Genomic DNA, 20,344 nt, shown 5'->3' on the forward strand with positions numbered 1-20,344 from the left:
TTTTCCATCCTTGAAATACGTTCCAGTAGCATCGTGTTAATCCAGTTAGAAAAAGAAGAAGAAAAAGCAAGAGTTTGTATCCAAGACTCGACCGTAGATTTGACGTAGGATTACGTGCTCGGTATCAGTATTTGGCAACTATGTCAAGGAAACCACTTTTTGCAGGCAATCGGTGATAATTTTGAACACCATAGGCTCTTTTCATGCACCATCAATGTAGAGTGCGCTAGCCGATTTTGAGAGGAAATGTCATCCAATCCATTTGTTTACATCATAATGACTATTTTTAAAACTCAAAACAATGTACATTTTATTGCATAACTTGCAAATTTCCATCGGGAGGGATCTTATTTTATTATTTTTTACATATTTGAACAGATGTACAGCTTAAATAACACCACGATGATGGTTTCAAGCACCTGCGATGGATAAATTAATCAGAAAAGGTAAAAATATTTTCCTCTTCCTATGCTTCATGGCGAAAATTTCATCCCTCATCACTCTTTTGATGGTTCTCCTATTCACCACCAGAGGCTGAAACGATAGCTTAGTTTCTACTGGATTCGCCTATTGCTACAGTTGGACATTTGTGTATTTTTCAATAGTGACTTTTTGAAAGTTGATTAAGTATTCATTTTAGCAGCTTCGTAGAAAAAAATATCAAACGATTGGCTTGTTTAGAATTAAAATCCATCCGCTATTGACGGAGTTATAAGTGGTCAAAACCTGACCACTTTTCGTAACGCAGTTGATTTTGGTTTTTTGAAATTACACCCCCAATATTTTGCCGAATGACGTAATCCTACATCAAAAATCCAACTTTCCATCTTGGCATTAAACTTTTAACAGTAGGTAAGTTTCGACGTTTTATTGCTATTATAATCACATCAGCCGGTGTGTAGAGTGAAAAGCAAGCATTGGAAACCACACTTGTCAAAACAACGTCATACAATCAGCCAAGTACACAGTACGCGTCAGCAATCTAATGAGACTGCGTTAATCCATCGAAAATTCCGAGAAAACTTTTTTGCAATACATCTTTAGACTGTAAAATAACAGTTACTTTTCAATGGCTGTCAAAACTGAAGAAATGTTTCATGACGTGTCTATCGTAAATTATGCCATTAGTTGAAACTAATTGTATTGCTAGCTAATCTCTACGCCATCTAACTGTTTTAGATTTGGAGTCACCGTGCTACCGTCAAGCGTCCACTAATATGTCGAAGCTGCTCACTTATCTGAACCAGGCACCCAACTGATGGATTACCTAACACTTTAACTACCTGATCACTGATCTTACTCAATTTAAGTAATATTGTTCCCTCGCTCTGGCCTCGTCTGAGTCTGAGCTGAGTGGAAATCTCCTAGCAACACTCCTTAAATAGAACGCGTGTACACGCGCAACCGAATCTTTAAGAAGTCAAACACCGTGAAAGGGGAGACGAAAAGACCTTGGCTTCGACTTATGTGCCAAATTATCTCTCCACACTGCTAGCGACTGCTATTGAATGCTAATCAGCTCCGCCATCCATCCGCACGAGTCGTTGGAGATTAATTCTTTCGATTTTTTTTTTGTGTTCTGCACACGTTCGCTTGACTTATCTGGACCTACCCTATATCAACGGGTCGACGCGTTGATTTTGGCAAAACAAGTTTTAACATTTTAAACTAAAAGCGTGTTTCTTCCTTCGCAACAGGTTGGATGAAGTGAGACGTCGTCGCCAGGATGAAACCGTTGCTCCATCAGTGCTGTGCTGTGATATTAGTCCTACTAACGCTGGGATGTGATCCAACTCGATCGTACAAAATTTTAGGCCTGTTCCCGCACCCGGGCGCCAGCCATTTCCAATTCTTCGAGCCGGTTCTCAAAGGATTGGCGGCGGCCGGGCACGAGGTAACCGTCGTGAGCCACTTCCCGAACGCCAACCCACCGCCCAACTATACGGACATCCCACTGGAGGGCATGAAGTCGCTATCGAACTCGGTTAGCTTTGAGGTAAGTGACGGACATGTAATACAATACTTTGCAGTGGAACACGATATTTGGCAAATTTGACCTTTGGATAGGATTGCAACATTTGGTTAGAATAGTTTACATTACTTGAGTGACTTAGAGTGATTGCTAGATAAAAAAAAATAACGAACCTCTCAATCATCGAATGATTTTAATCGATCAATGTCTTGTAGTAAATTATAGGCACGGTGGATTTTTTTTTGCCCTGAATTCATTGGAATTTTACATTTCCTTTATACAATTCAAGATTTTCTGTGTATATGATACATTCACTTTTTGTGATTCTTATTGATAATAGTTAACGGATTTCATTGGTTTCACAATAAACAAACAAATAAAACATATCCTGCTTCAGACCAATAACTTGATTTTATTCGTAAATATTTTAATTGATTTTATAATCCGACCCTTAACAACACATTATTCCGAGCTACGTGAAAAGCATTCTAATACCCCGTACAGACTATGGCTTATATCATGTAATATAGGCTGTCTTGCAATGAGCACTCATACATCTAGTTTACACTGGAAATCCTATGTATGAGTGCTCATTGCAAGACAGCCTATATTAAATGATATAAGCCATAGTCTGTATGGGGTATAACGTTTTTTAACACACTACATCACGTTCTCAAAAGACAGTGATCTAATGAATCAGCGCAATCTAATCTATGCCATATGACATGCATATTAATAAGCGCTAGTAATGAGCACAGCATTAGTGATTGAAACTGCCAGTAAGTTTCCCGTAGGATTGAGTGACGGATGACTAAATTGGTCCCTATTGGACAACTATTTGAAGCTTCACTAACATTTAGTTGATCTTCCATTGAAATATTGAGATTGTTTAGAAGTGGATATTGTAGTAGATATAAGTCTCATGTTTTGGTTAACTTTTGGTTAAGTTAACTTGTTTTCTTTAGGTTTTGATTAGCAAAGCTGTCCAATCGAAAAATAAATATATAAAGATATATTTAGTAATGCAAATAACTTTTAAATATTAAATTTCTTCAGCCTTCATTTAGCATTTCAATATTCACATCGAAACCTGTTGATCCACTTTTAGTATGGAGTGCTACTGTTATTTTTTTTTTTTCAAAGTTTAAACTAGGAGTCCTCTCGCTCCGTGTCCACTTGAGGAGTCCAAATGCCCCACTTTTAACCATTGTCGTGACCGGACCGAGGTTTCCAGTCTCGATCACGGCTACACGAATCCGCGATTCTCTCTGCTGCTCTCCTTGACTGCTGTGCAGCAGTTCCTGCTGCTACTGCTGCTGCTGCTTCTCCACCAAAATTCGTCACAAGAATCTTCGAATCGTCATGCGGAGACAGTCTTGACATGACCACCAACAACCACCAACGTAATTTTTTTAACTCATTTAATGGGTAGTCCCAGTCCCCCTTGCAAATACCAGGGGTTTGACATATAGCTGAATACACGTACTCAACATCAAAACAACATTGTTATATCATGGTACCGCTGACAACGTTGCAGATGTTCGGTACGCAGCAAACTTAAGCGATATGACAGCCATCCCGAGCAAAGTTTGAGATCAAATTGAAATCTAAATTTGATGTTGTGATTTCGCTGATAATGATTGCTCAGGTTGCTGTCGTTTTGGTCGTTTTAACGGTTAAAATATCAAAATTGAGAGCAAAAAAATCTTCCTGTGACATCACATAGAAAACTATTTCTGCTATCAGTGAGAGCAAACTGAAAACTAAATTTGATATCAATTTTTCCTGTTGATAACAAAACAAGTATTCAATTTGATGTTATGCTAAGGCAATGAAAACAAACCCGTAACAACATATTGTTGAAGAGCAAATGTACAGCAAAATGAAAACAAAATTTGGTATCAAATTTGTGAATTGCGAAACTGAAATCAAATTATGATTTCAGTTTGATGTTGATATCAAATCTTGATTTCAATTTGCTGTCATTTTGATGCTGGACTTTGCTCGGGATATCCATCCCCTGGCAAATACTTACTTTGTAGTCAATATTTAAGTGGCAGATGAGACAATAGGGGGACTTGTATGAACCAATTATCTGTGAAACTCGAACCAGCGCCTGACTGGTCGGGCGAAAGTATAGAAACGCGAGAATTTTTACAACAGGGAATCTATTTTCTAGTATTTTGACAGTCGGCTACGTCTCCTGGATAGTTTTTGCACGGTCATTTCCGCGAGAGAAGAACACGTCACGTCACAGACAAAAATAAGCCAGTTGTCTCCTCATCCTAAAGGGTGATACGGTCAAAATTTGGTCAAGGGAAAACGCGTGTAAATCGGTGAAATCGTTTATTTAAAAAATCAAATTAAATTTCTTTTTCAAGTTCAATTAGTATAAAATTCAGGAAAAATATTCAGTTAGGCTTCCGCTTTTCCAAATCCGAATTGCCGGGCCTTACGCTTGACCCCTGCCATCAGATTTTGTACAGCCACCTTGTCCACCTTCTTCGCCACAGAAAGCCAGTTTGCCTTGAACTGCTGCTCGCCCTTAGCAGTTTTTTTGGTCTTCTTTAGGTTCCGCTTGACAATAGCCCAGTATTTCTCAATTGGGCGGAGCTCTGGCGTGTTGGGAGGGTTCTTGTCCTTGGGAACCACCTGCACGTTGTTGGCGGCGTACCACTCCATGGCCTTTTTACCGTAATGGCAACATGCCAAATCCGGCCAAAACAGTACGGAACAACCGTGTTTCTTCAGGAAAGGCAGCAGACGTTTATTCAAACACTCTTTCACGTAAATTTCTTGGTTGACAGTCCCGGAAGCTATGAAAATGCTGCTTTTCAAGCCACAGGTACAGATGGCTTGCCAAACCAGATATTTCTTTGCGAACTTTGACAGTTTCATGTGCTTGAAAACATCTGCTACATTTCCCCTTCCTTTTGCCGTATAAAACTCCTGTCCCGGAAGCTGCTTGTAGTCGGCTTTGACGTAGGTTTCGTCGTCCATTACCACGCAGTCAAACCATAGAGGTAACTCTAAGACCACTGGGTCCCGAAGAAAATCATTATTATTTTTGGCTCACTCAGTACCAGAACAACGGTCCCAAGCAGTCCCAAGCTATTTCACTCACCCCTGCATGTTCTGCATGAATCCACACACCCCTGATGTTATCTGTCAAACTTTCATAGCGAATCAAAACAAACATAGTGTAGTAATAGAATTTCAACTAGAATAGGGTACGTTAATCGTTTGCTTGGGACCAATAGGCTACTAAAGTGGTGAGCCAATTTAAAATCGTTAGTTTCGTATTGATTGTTGGTCAAACTTCGTCAGCATCGTCGTGTACAGCCTCCGGGATCGCGCTTTGGCCGTCGTATTTTGTTTATCATCGCGATTTGGAGTCACTACCTTCTTGTAAGTCGATAGTCCGGCTCGTTTTTTGGCTCGATGCACGATTGTAGACGATACACCCAGCTTATTTGCGGCATCTCGGAGAGAGAGGTTAGGGTTTCGCTTGAAACTACCGGCAACTCTCTTTGTCGTCTCAGCGGCTTCCGGTTTTCGATTTCCCCCCGATCCAGACTTCCTGGCTGTCGACAAACGTTCCCCAAACACTTTAATTACATTTGTAACGGTTGATTTGGCAACTTTTAGCGATTTTGCCAACTTTGCGTGCGAGTAGCTCGGATTTTCACGATGCGCGAGCAAAATTTTGATACGCTGCTCTTCTTGCTTGGACGGCATTTTGACAACTGAAGAGTGAATTCCAAAATCAAAATAGGAGCAACATTATACACACACACACCTTCAAAATGAGGGGTGTTCAGGTTTTTTAAATGCAAAATTGAAAGAAATACGTCAAGTTGATATTGACCAAATTTTGACCGTATCACCCTTTATAAGGTCAATATCGAGTCTATTATAGTCGTTATTGGGTATTTTACGGTTACCGTGTGCTGAGCATTTTATCGAAGACTACAAATCAAGCTAATCGAAGACTACAAATCAAGAAGACTGGCAACTCTGCCAAAAATCAGGAGACAGTAACGACAACGCCTCTTCTGAGCAAAAGTGGAACCTGTGTATGATGGTGTGTGTTAATTCACGAGTGCATTCACACACATAGGTAGAAATAAATAGCTGTCAATTGTTGGTTTTGTTATGATTGTCGTAAAAAGTGAAATGTTTCTTTCTTTGCTTTATGTTGACAACGAGTAAAATTCCAGCTGAAATTGAACAGAAGCCTACGTAAATTTTTTTTTTGAAAATTAAAACTATGGCAATGATGCCATTCACAATGATGGTGGGACCTTCCTCGATCATTCATTTGCTATCTCAAAATTATCTTCCACTTTTCCTAAGCCCTTTAGTGATGCATTTATTGTTGAAGCGAGCAGTCAGTAGCAAGGTGGAATTTTCGAGAATATTTTCTAATCAATTTCTCTTGAAAGATTTCAACGAGAAATTTGATTTGAAGTATTTAAGCGTAGAATTCAATGGGAAACTCCATCTGAATTCTGACCTCCTAAATAAGAATTTCTTTCGGTGTATTTAATTTAAATCATAAGATTTAAATTAACTTCAAAAACTTGCATTTATTCACTCAACCTTAGCAAAGTACAATACTATACTCTTACTTGTAAGTGAATGAAGTTACCTTTACAATATCATCTTTAGGTATTCATTCTTCCTCTACTTGTTTGCTATTGTGACTTATAATGTTCTTCTGTCTTCTCCTATATATAGGGCTGGTAGCTATTATTGTTTCTTCTTATATCGTGGAACCTTACAAATGAACTTCTAATATAAAAGAGGGATTACCCGAATAAAAACTTATTCCAGATATCCGTGTTAAAATAATAAATGGTTCAATTCAATATTTATGGGCATTCGTATGGTGCATTAGTAAAATGCATGCCCGTTACGCACGGCTTTGGCACCTGGCCACAGCGGGGGAGTTAAGTTGTGACGCTTGGCAACTTGGCACAGTACTCGCTGACCATTTGAATGTCACTGTTGTTATCATTCTTTGGAAAGGGTCGGTCGATCCCAAGAATTGTTAAAGCATACAGAGGATCACTATCCGATGGTTTCATGTTCTGACAACATCGTGATGTAGGTATCGGATCTTTCTTCTTTTTGAATCCTTGAATTTTCAGCAGCTTCCGAATGACGGTAGTGCAAATTCCTTATTATTTTTTGCTTCCAACAGGCAAAATAAACAATATTTCGGTTCCTCGTTCACAAGTAAAAGTTACTTTCACTAGGTATCAATCCGAGTTTCAATCCTCTACTTGAACCACCATGACAAGTTTTTCGGTTTGGAGTTGGAAAACCACCGGCTTGCTGGGATTAGGATACAAATGGCCGTGCAATTTTGTAGAGCAAAACAAAAACAACAACGAGTACCGTGTTATGATTATTTGTGTCGGGGACATTAGGTCACACACACAGTCACTGTTAATGAGCAGTGCTTCAATGTTCCAGAGGCGCTGTTCAATGATTGACAGAGGCGCTGTTATCAGTGACGTTCGACATTTGTATGGGAGAAGGGAACAGTTGTCAGTCTTCTTGATTTGTAGTCTTTGATTTTATGTCAGAGGAATCTCATTTAGCTAATTAGTTAATAGCTAACTAATCTGACGTTCAATCCAAGAGATCGTAGTGTGCTGTGCTCGAAGAAAGACATGGAAAATTTTCAGCCGTCAATTTTTGCTCCGTTTTTTCTCGACTTTTGTGAAGTTGTAATTAGATTTCGCTTATGCTCCCGCTCCAGAAATTTGAGACATCGCGAGTGATAGTTTTTAAGTTCAGTTTATTTATGCGTTGTATGATTTTATGAGCGGTCGCTTCGTGTTTGCGTCAAGGAGCAATTGACTATATTAAACCTGAGGATTGATCCTTGTAAGGCGGGTCTATGATCGGAACTACTACATCAAACGTGACAGAGCTGCTTGCAAAGGATTCACTTGGACTGATTTGGTGAGATTGTTCTTTTTTTTTTACTTTTATCTATTTAAGGTTCTACAAAGGGTCATTATTTTGTTTACTTCTTCTTTTTGAAATATTCTTCGATCATCATTTTCTAAATGTATTGGTAAAATTCATTGGAAGTGCATGTCCCCACGCCAAAACTGCCCATGTTTCATAAATATCAACTGGTATGGTGAGGAAAACTTAACCATCTCTTTTCTTCCTTCATTTCAATACAACAGCAAATGTGATGTCACACTATCTAGTGGATAAGAATGTAGCAGACAAAACATAAGCACTGCCAGACTGCGCTGTATGCAAGTTTGTTTACACCCCTGAGCGGGAAAGTGTATAACAGGCTACGTGCACTGCTGCCATCAACCCTGTTAGTGTTGAATTCAATCTTCTGTGACTTTTTTAATTGGACCGGTAAAATGTTTAAAATGGTCATTTATGTTTTATTTAATCAGTTTTTGATATTTATCCACCATTAAATACATCCACTTATCTATGTTAATAAGGCAGACTTCGCAATTAATTGTTTTAATAAACTTAAATTCATTGCTAGAGGCAATACATCTGGCACCGCTGTTTCAATGATACTTTCACGATTGCTAGCAAAGCAGTAAAGTAGAAATGGTTTTCTTTGTGATGAATTTTGTTCACCAAGAGTTTTGTGAAGCAGTTGTTTTGAGTTTCGTGTATTCGATTGCGTTTAATTGTGCTATACTTCGAAGAACACAAGTAAGTAAATACAGTGAATGTGTTTTACCCAGGAAATTTTCGTGTTTTACCCACGAAATACAAGTTTTAAATTTTCGTATTCATAATATATGAATGTATGTGTAAACTAATGATGATGATTTTATGATATTTAAAAAAGAAGAAGAACGCAAAATTACTTACCCTTTGTAGAACCTTAAACTTAATTTCTATGAATCCGTAGCATTTGGAATCATTTGATTCGGATGAGACTTAACTTTCATCCTATGGATTTTAGACATCCTATTTTTTTAGGAGACATCCTACTAAATACGTGCCATCTACAAAGCAGGAATTGCTTTGATGATGGAAGTGTACACGCAGTACCAATATACATTTTATATCGGTACTACGTGTATGCGGGGCGTGTTGTAAGTTCATGCATTGTTTCTTCTCATTGTAGACAGCGAATAACGAATAGCGAGCAAGGGCGCTATAACCTAGGCGAATACAGCATTCCCTCCGTATAGGTTACGTCCGCACACCGCTCTCTGTTGTCCTTCGACTGAGGTCGGCTGGATCGATTGAGGGATGGCAATGGGTGGGCGGTGCCGTCCACGCTTGTACGGAGGGAGGACTGTACGCTCGAACACAAGGGGTAAATACCTGTGTTCCATCCCAGGAGATCGGACAACCAAGGAGTGTACATTAACTTTCTTAGCTCTGTCACTCCCAACGATTTATATAGCCTATTTTCAAATCCTGCATACGGAGCGGTTGGTACGGTATGTCCCCGCTCTTTGATTACCTGTGGATTAAATGTTAACCACTGTCTATACTTATTAAGTAGACATGTTAAACATTCACTTCCACAAAAATTAACTAAACGCTACACAGTAGGCCTGGCCGCTTTATTGTTTGTTTCACATCCTTGATGTGCAGCAGGCATTAATAATGACAAGAAAAATGATAGATGTATTTCTATCATTTTCCAGGATTCTTTCAAGTACTGGCTGTGTATGTGTAGACTAGACTAGACTAGACTAGACTAGACTAATCTGACGTTCAATCCAAATGCGCTCTTGAGCAAAGTTTCAGCTGAAAAAATTTACATTAGTACAGATAGCAAAATTTTCCGTAGATCATTACCATAGAGGTAACTCTTGGCTCAGCTCTGGTACCATCTTCGGTCCCAAGCTAATCGATGCACCCCTCGAAACATAGGAAAATCCACGAACCCCTCATTTTATCTGTCAAACTTTCATAGCGAATCAAAACAAACATAGTGTAGCAATGAGATGGATTACCGACCCCATAAAAAAATTGACAGATGGGGAATTTCCCTGTCGACCGACGAAATCGGTTGTATACAAAAAAAGGCCTATTAATAAACCGACAACGTCGGGATTAGTACACTAGTTATGTTTGTCAACATATTCGTTAGTGTATTTAATCGGATTCCGCCGGGACCGTCGGCCATAGATTTTATCTAGTGTAAAATCTGGAAATTGTATGTTTTTTGATCGGTGATTATTTTATTGTACGTATTAATATACAGACGAAGTCGGTTTACGTAGTGATTATAAAATAGTGACAGTGAGACTAAGTGAGTGCAGCTTTATTATCAAATTTCATTACAACCTGGTAAGTTGGTATTAATATTTTTGTTTTTTAGGAAAGCATACAATGGCAAACAGGTGGAGTACTTGGCGTAGTAAAAAAAAGCTGCTAAACACAAAGAATACGACAAGTTATATCGCCAATGCCTGGAAGAATCAGATATGAAAAGTGATTCCGATGATGATCTGCAGCCCTCAATGGAGCATGAACAATGGAGCATGAACGACGGAATTGAAAGCAGTTTTGAAGGAAATGGAGAGCCCTTGATTGAGATACTGCAAAAGGATGGAATACATCATAATGATTCTATGAGGTATCCTAGTAATGTAGACAGTGGTCAGATAATAAACATATCTAGCGTTCAGAATCATAAGGGCCTAACTGCGATAATCGGTTGGCATCAATCTTAAAAGTGAAGCCCACCTATTTCCATCCACCAACTACGGGTCTTATAAGTGAAGCTAGTCCTGGTCTTATAAGTGAAAGGACCCACTGACTTACAGATTTGCTGAATTTTGGATCTGAACATGATATAAGACGCCCACTCCTATCCACTTATAAGACCAGAAAATGGATGCAAATATCTAATAAGTGGATGCAGGAGGGGGGGGGGGGGCGGTCTTCCTTGCGTTGGAACAATTCTCGGTGCATTTGCTGTTGCTTTTGTTAGCCAATACAACCTTTTACCACAGACAAACAGACATAACACATTGAATATTTCTCACTGTAAAACATCGTCGCTGAAACATTAGCGCCATCTGTTGAGTACACTGTGGTGGGTAGTACGCTGAACAGATGGCGGTAGTGTGTAAACGTCAAACGCAAGGAAAATGACTATGCGCGCCACAGGTGGCGGTACTACCAACTACGATACTTTTAAATTAACCGTTAAATGCTTGTTCGATGAACAACTTACGAGTGTTATGTCTGTTTGTCTGTGTTTTTACGATACTGTATTGAAAAATGTTCAGGAAAATGCAAGGAAAAATTATTAAAATTTAAAAAAAAATACAACTTACCCCAAAGGTAAAACCAATGAAGAAAATCTGTCATATTAGTTAGGTCCTCATGATTCTGAGTGCTAGAATATGTTTTAATTTATATACAAACTATCCAAGCCACAATGCACTAAAGCAGTGTTTTTTCTGTTTCTCCTAGCAGCAGTGACACCGTGCATGAAAAAGAGCGAGACGATGAATTCGAGGCAGAAAACTTTAAAGATCTCAAATCTAACGTTCCACTGAAATATCGACTTGCATATTTCGTGTCACGTTACAACCTGAGTGTTGAAGCTATCAAAACATTATTAGAAATACTTCGTGATGAAGGTCTCGATGTTCCGATAAGTCGTATGACCTTGTTGGAAACTCCTCAAAGTGCTTTACTGCCTAAAAAAGTTCACCCTGATGAATACGTCCATTTTGGAATTAAAAACACGTTTTCTAATTTGGTTGGTGATCCAATTGTGTCAACAATGAGCGAGATAAATTTAGACATCAATATCGATGGTCTCCCCGTTTCAAAAAATGGAAGATGCTTATGGCCTATCCTAGCTGCATTCCCAAACGTGTTCGAAATCTCTCCGTTTGTTGTTGGGTGCTATGCAGGTCTGAAAGAACCATCTAATTTTGATGACTTTCTGGCTGACTTTGTAGCAGAAGTCAACGATTTGATAGCAAACGGTATTGAAATAACTCGTGAATCTGGAACGGTCAGACTAAATTTTAAAATTCGCCTGTTAATATGTGACCGCCCAGCAACGTGTAAAATAAGCGGAACTTGATATCAATAATGTTGTCTGCCAATGCATTATTCAATTATATCTGTCGATTTAGTATGTTTTATTAGAAGAAACAATTTAATTACCCGATTCATTAGTGTACTTCCTCTGGTTTCTTCAATTTTATAAGCCGATTTAACAGTTGACTTAATCTTTTCCATCGTACAAACAACTGAATGAACCGATTAACCACTCTATTTCGTTTGGTTTCATCAATTGCGTATGCTGATTTATTTGTCGACTTAATCTGTTTTCATCGTAGAAACAATAATTTAATAAACTGATCAACCAGTATATTTCGTCTGGTTTCATAGAAGCCCGGCTACAACTCTGTCATCCTACTAATCGTTCGATTTGGTCGCTTCTGATTGACTGATTTCCTATGTTTTCGACTACCGATTTCGTGTGCTGACGCGTCGGCAACCTCCCTTTAAGCAGTCCCATAAGAGTCGATGCAACAATTTATAAATACGTCGGTTTCATAGTCGGTCAATCTTACCGACGTGAACCGATTTAGTCGAAGGGAAAATCGGGAGGATTTTTTATGGGGGAGGTGAAGCAATCACTCACACAACCACTGTACGATACACGCAAGTACACGTAAGTAGTGACGTCACTACTTGCTTTTACGTTGATTTTTTGGTTTACCAATACAACCCTATTTCACGATCTGCGCCACCTCTCTCTGTACCTCATTGATAGTGTAGTACTGGAATTTATACTAGAATGGGGTACGTAAATCGATTTGCTTGGGACCAATAGGCTAGTCAAGTGAGCCAATTTAAAATCGTTAGATTCCACCGGTTGTCATTACAACGAAGAGCTAGAACGATGAAAACAAAAGCTCGATTTTTTTTTCTAATAGTAATTCCCATATAACCTGCACAGGGCCAGTGCAGTATGAGGGTATGAGTTCACATCCAAATGTGCTCAAATTTTGGAAGAATTACCAGGTCCTGAATGGAAATCGATAAGTTTAGTGGAACAGTCTATTACATATTAGTAAAATGAGCGGTTCAAAATTGTAATTCAAATGAAGTAATCATGCAAACCAATATATAGCAATTATTTCCTATTTCCCCACGCACCACAAGTAATGATCTCCCCAATTATTAACTCTCTCTCTCTCTCTTCTAGCTCTTCGAGTACCGGCCGGCCTTTTCGCACTTTATGGAATTCTTCATGCTGTACGACTGGGGCAAGCAAGCGTGTGATAATGCACTGAACTCGGCCGCCATCAAGCAGGTGCTGGAATCCAAAGTCCAATACGACCTGGTACTGGTGGAACAGTTCAACAACGATTGTATGCTCGGTGTGGTCCATATGCTGAATGCCCCCTTTATCGGGTTGAGCAGTTGTCCGTTGATGCCGTGGCATTACGATCGGGTCGGTAACCCGATCAATCCATCCTACATCCCGTCGCTGTTCATGGGCTACTCGGAGAAGATGACCTTTTCCCAGCGAACGGCCAACTTCATCACGGCCTATGCCTTCAAGTTCATGTACAGTTGGTTCAATGACAATGCCGCTAATGCCATGCTGAGACAACGCTTCGGAGACAGCATGCCGGATATTAAGGACCTGCAGAAGCGAACCAGTATGATGTTCGTCAATCAGCACTACTCGTTGAGCGGACCCAAACCTCTGACGCCGGCTGTGGCCGAAATTGGAGGAGTTCACATTCAGGATTTCAAAGAACTTGACCCCGAACTGAAGCAGCTACTCGATACAGCCGATCATGGTGTGATCTACATCAGCTGGGGTTCCATGATTCGGGCGGAAACGCTTCCGGATGACAAACGAAATGCACTCCTCAGTGCACTGGGCTCGCTCAAGCAACGAGTCATCTGGAAGTGGGAGAACGAAACCCTACCGAATCAGCCGTCCAACGTGTACATAAGGAAGTGGCTGCCACAGAAGGAAATTCTATGTAAGTATAGCACACGACATTTGCATACATATGGTCTGAAATTGACTGCAATTTTAGTAAGGTATGCCTGTCTTACTAATTCCTATAGTATACTTCTGCATTTAGACAACACAATGACTTGTTGCCGCATCTATGCATAGGGGAAAGTCTGGTATTGTGGCTACTCGCTCAACAACCAACTTATTGAACAAATTTTATAAAAAAAAATCTTATGCTGGCTTAATGCTTGAAGCCTACTTGAACTATCCATTTAATTTTAGTCTTAAAAAAATACTTTTCTCTAGTGCCAATATTCTAAAAATGTTAGACTAGCTCAAAATGTCAAAAATGTTATAAGATTTCTGAATCAGAAATATGGTCTATTAGTAGTTTATTATATCGTTAATATTCCTTCAGTAGCTATATTAATGGTTATTTGGTTTCTTATATGTTTTTCTAGTTTTCAATAAACATTAAAGTTTTTCTTAACAAAATATTGCTTAATAATAGTATGCTTATATTGGGGCAACATGTGCCCCACTGATATTTGAAACATTTCCTACTTAAATTCTTCAATTTTGCATTATTCCTTTCATAAATATGACTGTATCATTCACAAGTCTGGAAAAATATAACGCGAAATAAGCAGTACATCTTAAATTTAATTTATTCTCCGGAAAATCAATGTTTCTTTTAAATCTTTTAATGATAAAACCATTAATTGCTAACCCTTCTTAAATCCTCATGAAAACAGAATACTCTTACCGGTTGTTTACTAGGGCGATAGGTTTTATTTCGGTTACAAAACGATCTTAAACATCATCATGATGTATTAATGATGTAAATAGGGCTTGAAACTATCAATTTGGTTAAAATTCATTTGAATTTTCCACTGAATTGAATTTGGTATCATTAATAATGATTTTCGTAAGGTGGCCGTACTGCTCCACTTTCCCCTAATCCCAAAAATTGTGTATTTTTCCGTCACTTCAGTAGACACTAACCGGCGGCGCCGCGTTTTTTTTCTGTTTCATGTCTATTACCGTCAGTCTCAAAATTAGATCGCACGGTTACCAAGCGTGGTACGAAAAAAAAATGACCCGTTCTGTTGTACATAGTGCGACGTTCACAATGTTGGGTTAGGTCATTAATATCGTGCGCAACTGTTGAATGCCAAAGTCCAGTGTGAGAAGAAATCAGACAAAAAAATCCAACTGCGGTAGCATTTTTTCGGTTTCGCCAAGAAGCCGCTGCTTTTTATAAACAGTAACGGAATGCTTGACAACGCGGTCGTTAGGCAGCAGCCGAGCGAAGATTTATTGATATTAATTGGAAAGATTGTGTATGGAAGAGCTTGCTCTTGTATATAATTAGGCCTTCAGAACACGTTCCATTTCTATGGGTGACAAAATTTGATTGTTAATTAGGGTTGTTAGGTGTGACAAGAATTTTGATCATGGTTAATAATTTTTTTAATTATTATTATTATTATTATTAGACAGCTATATATGGTTTTTATTATGGTTTAATCTGATCGTATAATTTACATGGTTTACAATTATCTACTGTCATTTTGCTCTAACTTCTAAATCTTATTCCACAAGGTGCCATAATAGTGGAATGAGAAAGTTTTTGAAGCTTGAGATTTTTTTTTATTTGGTGAATTTCTGGATATAATCCATTTTTATTCAGATTGAGTAGCAAAACTGAAGATCAAATTGATATTATTTTTTTCTGTTATGGCGTAACTTATTTTGAAAACTCCAATTGATCTCATTTTGGTTGATTTAACTTAACACAACAAAAATGAGAGCAAAATTGTACTGTTGAGTCATCAAACGGAAAACTAACTTTCAATGAAATCGATTTGATGACTGATTTTGCATTCACAGTGATTAACTGAATACGGGCCTGGCGTAAATGGTTAGCATCTATACTTCTCACGCTGAAAGTCTTCAGTCTAAATCTCCGTGACCCGGGCATGTCACGATTGACCTAAACAGTAATCGTTAGTTCAACCACAGATGAACTTAAATTAAATTTTAAACAAGACGGTAACAGCAGAACTTCAAGTTAAGTTGCTTTCATGTAAAGAATCTTGACTGCACAATGAAAGACAATATGATAGCACACTTATTTCAATGGAAATCAAAATGAGTTTTTATTATGATAGGATCTGCAAACTTTAATATCGATTTGCTTTCATTTTGTTAATCGACTTTGCTCGGGTATCTGGCCCATTTTTATTGACATCACACACGACTTTTTCCCTCAATGCTATGATGGCACTATGGAGTTATAACAACAATCAATACGAAACTAACGATTTTAAATTGGCTCACTACTTGACTAGCGTATTGGTCCCAAGCAAATCGATTACGTACCCCATTCTAGTCGAAATTCTAGTACTTCACTATGTTTGTTTTGATTCGGTATGAAAGTTTGACAGATAAAATTAGGGGTTTGTGGATTTTCCTAGGTTTCGAGGGGTGAATCGATTAGCTTGAGACCGAAGATAGTACCAGAGCTGAGCCAAAAAGCTGAGCACGTTTCTTCGGGACCTACTAGCATAGAGGTAGCTCTAAGACCACTGGGTCCCGAAGAAAATCATTATTATTTTTGGCTCACTCAGTACCAGAACAACGGTCCCAAGCAGTCCCAAGCTATTTCACTCACCCCTGCATGTTCTGCATGAATCCACACACCCCTGATGTTATCTGTCAAACTTTCATAGCGAATCAAAACCATCAAAACCAACATAGTGTAGATATAGAATTTCAACTAGAATAGGGTACGTTAATCGTTTGCTTGGGACCAATAGGCTACTAAAGTGGTGAGCCAATTTAAAATCGTTAGTTTCGTATTGATTGTTGCTACTAGTCTTAGAGTTACCTCTTCTATGGTTATAACATGTTACAAGGGTGTTATAATAATCATCGGCAAGAAAACCGTTTATTTATTTAAGTTTATTTGTTAGGCTCAAATGTCCAAAAGAACTCCACGGAGCCGAGAACCATTTAATAATTTATTTGTTACATTAATATATTAAGAAGGACATTGTTTATGAGTTCTTCTTACTTTTCCTTGGAGGTGACTTGAGTTTAGCTTTCGCTTTCATCCGTGCTCTCAACTCCCTTGCTTCTGCCAATTGTTTTTTCTTCACAAGCGCCTAAAGATAGAAAAAGGTGGTTTACATTGGATAACCATCCATAGTTATCCAATGTAATTCCTACTTCTTAGTGCCAATCCTTTGTAAGCTATTTTCATCCGAATCTAGTGCAGCCTGTTATCGGTCGACGTTGATAATAGCAGATTCAAAATACATATGATCAATTTGCTGAAGGCCGCTTCAAACATACAGAATAACTTTTGAAATGTCACTTTTAACCACAAGTTAAATTTAACTCGGCAAATGCTTCACAGCCTTAATGGTTAAGTGCGAAACCCAACTCCTTGTGAGCAGTGTTCGGAAAAACTCAAAAACTCAAATCTCATGCATGAGTTTATGCGCCTATGAGTTTTGCCTTGCATAATTCAACGTCGCAAAAATCACCGATGAGTTTTCAGGTTCAAAAATTCATTGCTTTATATTTTGGCGTTATTCGTTGTTATTACTATTGTTTGCGCATCAGGGGTTGGAACACTAACACAACATGCATAGGCATAATATCAATTGACGTTTGAGTGGTTTTTATGAGTTTAAAGCTGGAATGATTTTTCGGCGTTGTGAGTGTGAGTGCGTGAATATGCATGATAATCTCAAGCGTGAATTTTGTTTGCCGCATTCGCACGCGAGTTTATTCTTGAAGGGAGGCTCAATGAATGAGATTTAAGAATGATTTTCCGAACACTGCTTGTGAGTGCGAACCTCAATTGTTCCCCTTTGGATAATAGTAGGTGAATATTTTTCTTATGAAGAACAACATGTGAAAAGGGCATACAAGCTTTTTGTAAACAAACCTACTTAAGCTCTTTTCTCGCTACCCATATGACACCAACGCAAACAATCAACATCACCGGGTTGGGGAAACTTTCCCCTTCCCGATGATGTTGGTTGGTGAGAAAAGGGCCTACAAAGGTTTGTTTACAAAAAGCTTGAATGCCTTTTTCACATGTGGCTCTTGATATGATATTTTTACCTTGGTCTCCCCTTTGCATAATTGGGAGGGACAATTTTTCATATGCTATTTTCACCTTGGAAAAATTTCGAAGCCGCCATTTCGAAAATTTTACAAGATTCAAAATGGCCGAAAATCTCCCTAACTCGATGGAACTCCAGGCTACTTGGACCACTCTACCCATACACCTTTCCCAAATTTACCTCCCTAACCCGATATCCTCCGCTCCTTAACTCCATGGTCGCTTCAATATCGAATTAGGAAGTAGTAACTGTATATTCATTTAATGAAGATTTCCATTTGTAGAAGAATTTTAAATTTTGTATGGGAAACGGAATGAAAACATCAAAAATGGCTCAAATATGACCAAACCTTGAACTTAGATTGGTAAAACTACGTAATACTATGCAGAACAACTTTGTCCAAAATCGTAAATCGATTTGACTTCTGGGCAAAAAGTTATTATTATTTTACTTTAGGTCAAGTGTTCCGCGCATACCTACAGGCGTATATATGAGTTTGTAGGTATGTGCGGAGCACTTGGTCTAAAGTCAAATAATAATCAGCTTTCGACAAAGTTGTTCCACTCAGTGTATTTTATCTATATCCGAGGTTTGTGCAAAATTGAGCAATTTTTGAATTTTTGACAGGTATCAGGAACAGTTTTGTTCTATTTCCAATACAAACTTTAGAGATCTCCCGCATATCCAGCTCTTACCCAAATTCGATCAAATTTTGCATAGCTGTGGCGAGTAGGGGGTTGTTAAGTTAACCCACCCTTGTGCTGGTGGATGTGGGTGGCTTCAGAGCATCAGATGAGCGCATAGAGCGTTCATAGATCCACTCAAAATTGTGGATGGCTTCAGCCATTGTCGAAGAGTGAGATGAAAATTGGTCGCCAGAAATCAGGTCGAAAGTTGTTTTCCAGTTATTGCTATATGTGACCATCATCAGGAAAAAGAAATCAAATAATTTTAAAACGTTCAATTTGGGCACAAACCTAGTGCAATCATCAATCCTTTAAATTTGTCGAACCTCTTAACGGAATCCCTTTATGAAGAGCTTGAGTGGGTTGGTTTATTTCCTTTAAATTCCGTTATAATTGCTTATCTTTTGACAGATACGCGTATTTCGTCTACTACTTGCAGGCTTCATCAGTGCCAAGTACTCAACACCTGGTACTGGTTTCGATTAGACAAACATAGGTTAGAACTAAATGTATGATTACGGACAATTCTGAAGTAAAAAGTCAAAAACTTGAATTCATAGAGAGAAGCACACGTTTCCAATAAGCTGGAAAAATCAAAATTCTTAGAGTTTTCATAGACTTGAGCCCAACAATTCGGGTTTTCATACCGCATACCTCTACTATTAATTATTACAAATATGTATGATCATCTTGATTCTCCACCCATCTTCAGATGTTTGTTTTAAACTATAATGAGTATAGTATGTACATGATTATTCAACGGAATTCATATTTTGAATTAGTCACGTCCGTTTAGTGAGTAATGGGCGTTATTTTCTCGTGACATACATACTAATTATTGCACGTATTTCCATCTTATTCCTATCACAGGTCATCCAAAGGTTCGTGTCTTCATGAGCCACGGTGGACTGCTAGGAAGTTCCGAAACTGCCTACTGTGGCGTTCCGGTGGTCGCCACTCCCATGTATGGAGATCAGGTATGATGGGAAATGACAAGAAGTCTATAATTGCATGCCTAATCTACGCCATTTACCTTTCCAGTACAATAACGCTGCCGCCCTGGCACACCGAGGAATGGGTGTCGTTCTGCCGTACGAACAAATCACCCGCGATACGGTGTTCGAATCGCTGAAGAAGGCCCTCGAGCCGGCTACGATGGAGAATGCCAAGCAGGTTTCATTCTCCTACCGTAACCGACCGATGAGCCCGGTCCAGACGGCGGTCTGGTGGTGCGAGCACGTGGTAGCCACCGGAGGCCTTCCGCTGGCCAAATCCTACTCAACCGAACTGCCGTGGTACGTGTACCATATGCTGGATGTGAACTTTGCTTTGCACGCGTTCAACTTTGTGTACCACCTGTGCTGGTTCTGGTTGATCAAGCGTATTTGTTGTCGGGGTGTTTCCGCTTTCAGTGAGCCGAAAGTCAAAACCAACTAGGGTAAAAACCCTTGTTCGAATATATCGAAACGTTGTAGACTGTAATATTAGTGTTAAGATAGCTGTCAAATGTACCTCTAATGCACATGTTCATTAAGAAAGATTAAGCAGAATATTTTTTTTTACCGTG

At 38.9% G+C, this 20,344-nt stretch overlaps 1 protein-coding gene across 2 annotated transcripts in view; it reads left to right on the plus strand.

Annotated features, from left to right (window-relative positions):
- The window catches only part of LOC135714152 (UDP-glycosyltransferase UGT5-like), a 35,828-nt gene extending 15,501 nt beyond the window's left edge, over positions 1-20,327 (plus strand). For both annotated transcript variants that reach the window (XM_065237444.1, XM_065237443.1), the window contains exons 2-5: positions 1,698-1,996; positions 13,179-13,971; positions 19,648-19,754; positions 19,819-20,327. In XM_065237444.1, the coding sequence (XP_065093516.1) occupies positions 1,727-1,996; positions 13,179-13,971; positions 19,648-19,754; positions 19,819-20,214 (1,566 nt within the window). In that variant the 5' untranslated portion in view covers positions 1,698-1,726 and the 3' untranslated portion in view covers positions 20,215-20,327. The remainder of the gene's footprint in view (positions 1-1,697; positions 1,997-13,178; positions 13,972-19,647; positions 19,755-19,818) is intronic.
- The last annotated feature ends 17 nt before the right edge of the window (positions 20,328-20,344 follow it).

This window comes from Ochlerotatus camptorhynchus, unplaced genomic scaffold, assembly GCF_037179485.1.
Source record: "Ochlerotatus camptorhynchus isolate MF236.1 unplaced genomic scaffold, CSIRO-AGI_Acam_v1.1 ptg000622l, whole genome shotgun sequence".
Taxonomy (NCBI): domain Eukaryota; kingdom Metazoa; phylum Arthropoda; class Insecta; order Diptera; family Culicidae; genus Ochlerotatus; species Ochlerotatus camptorhynchus.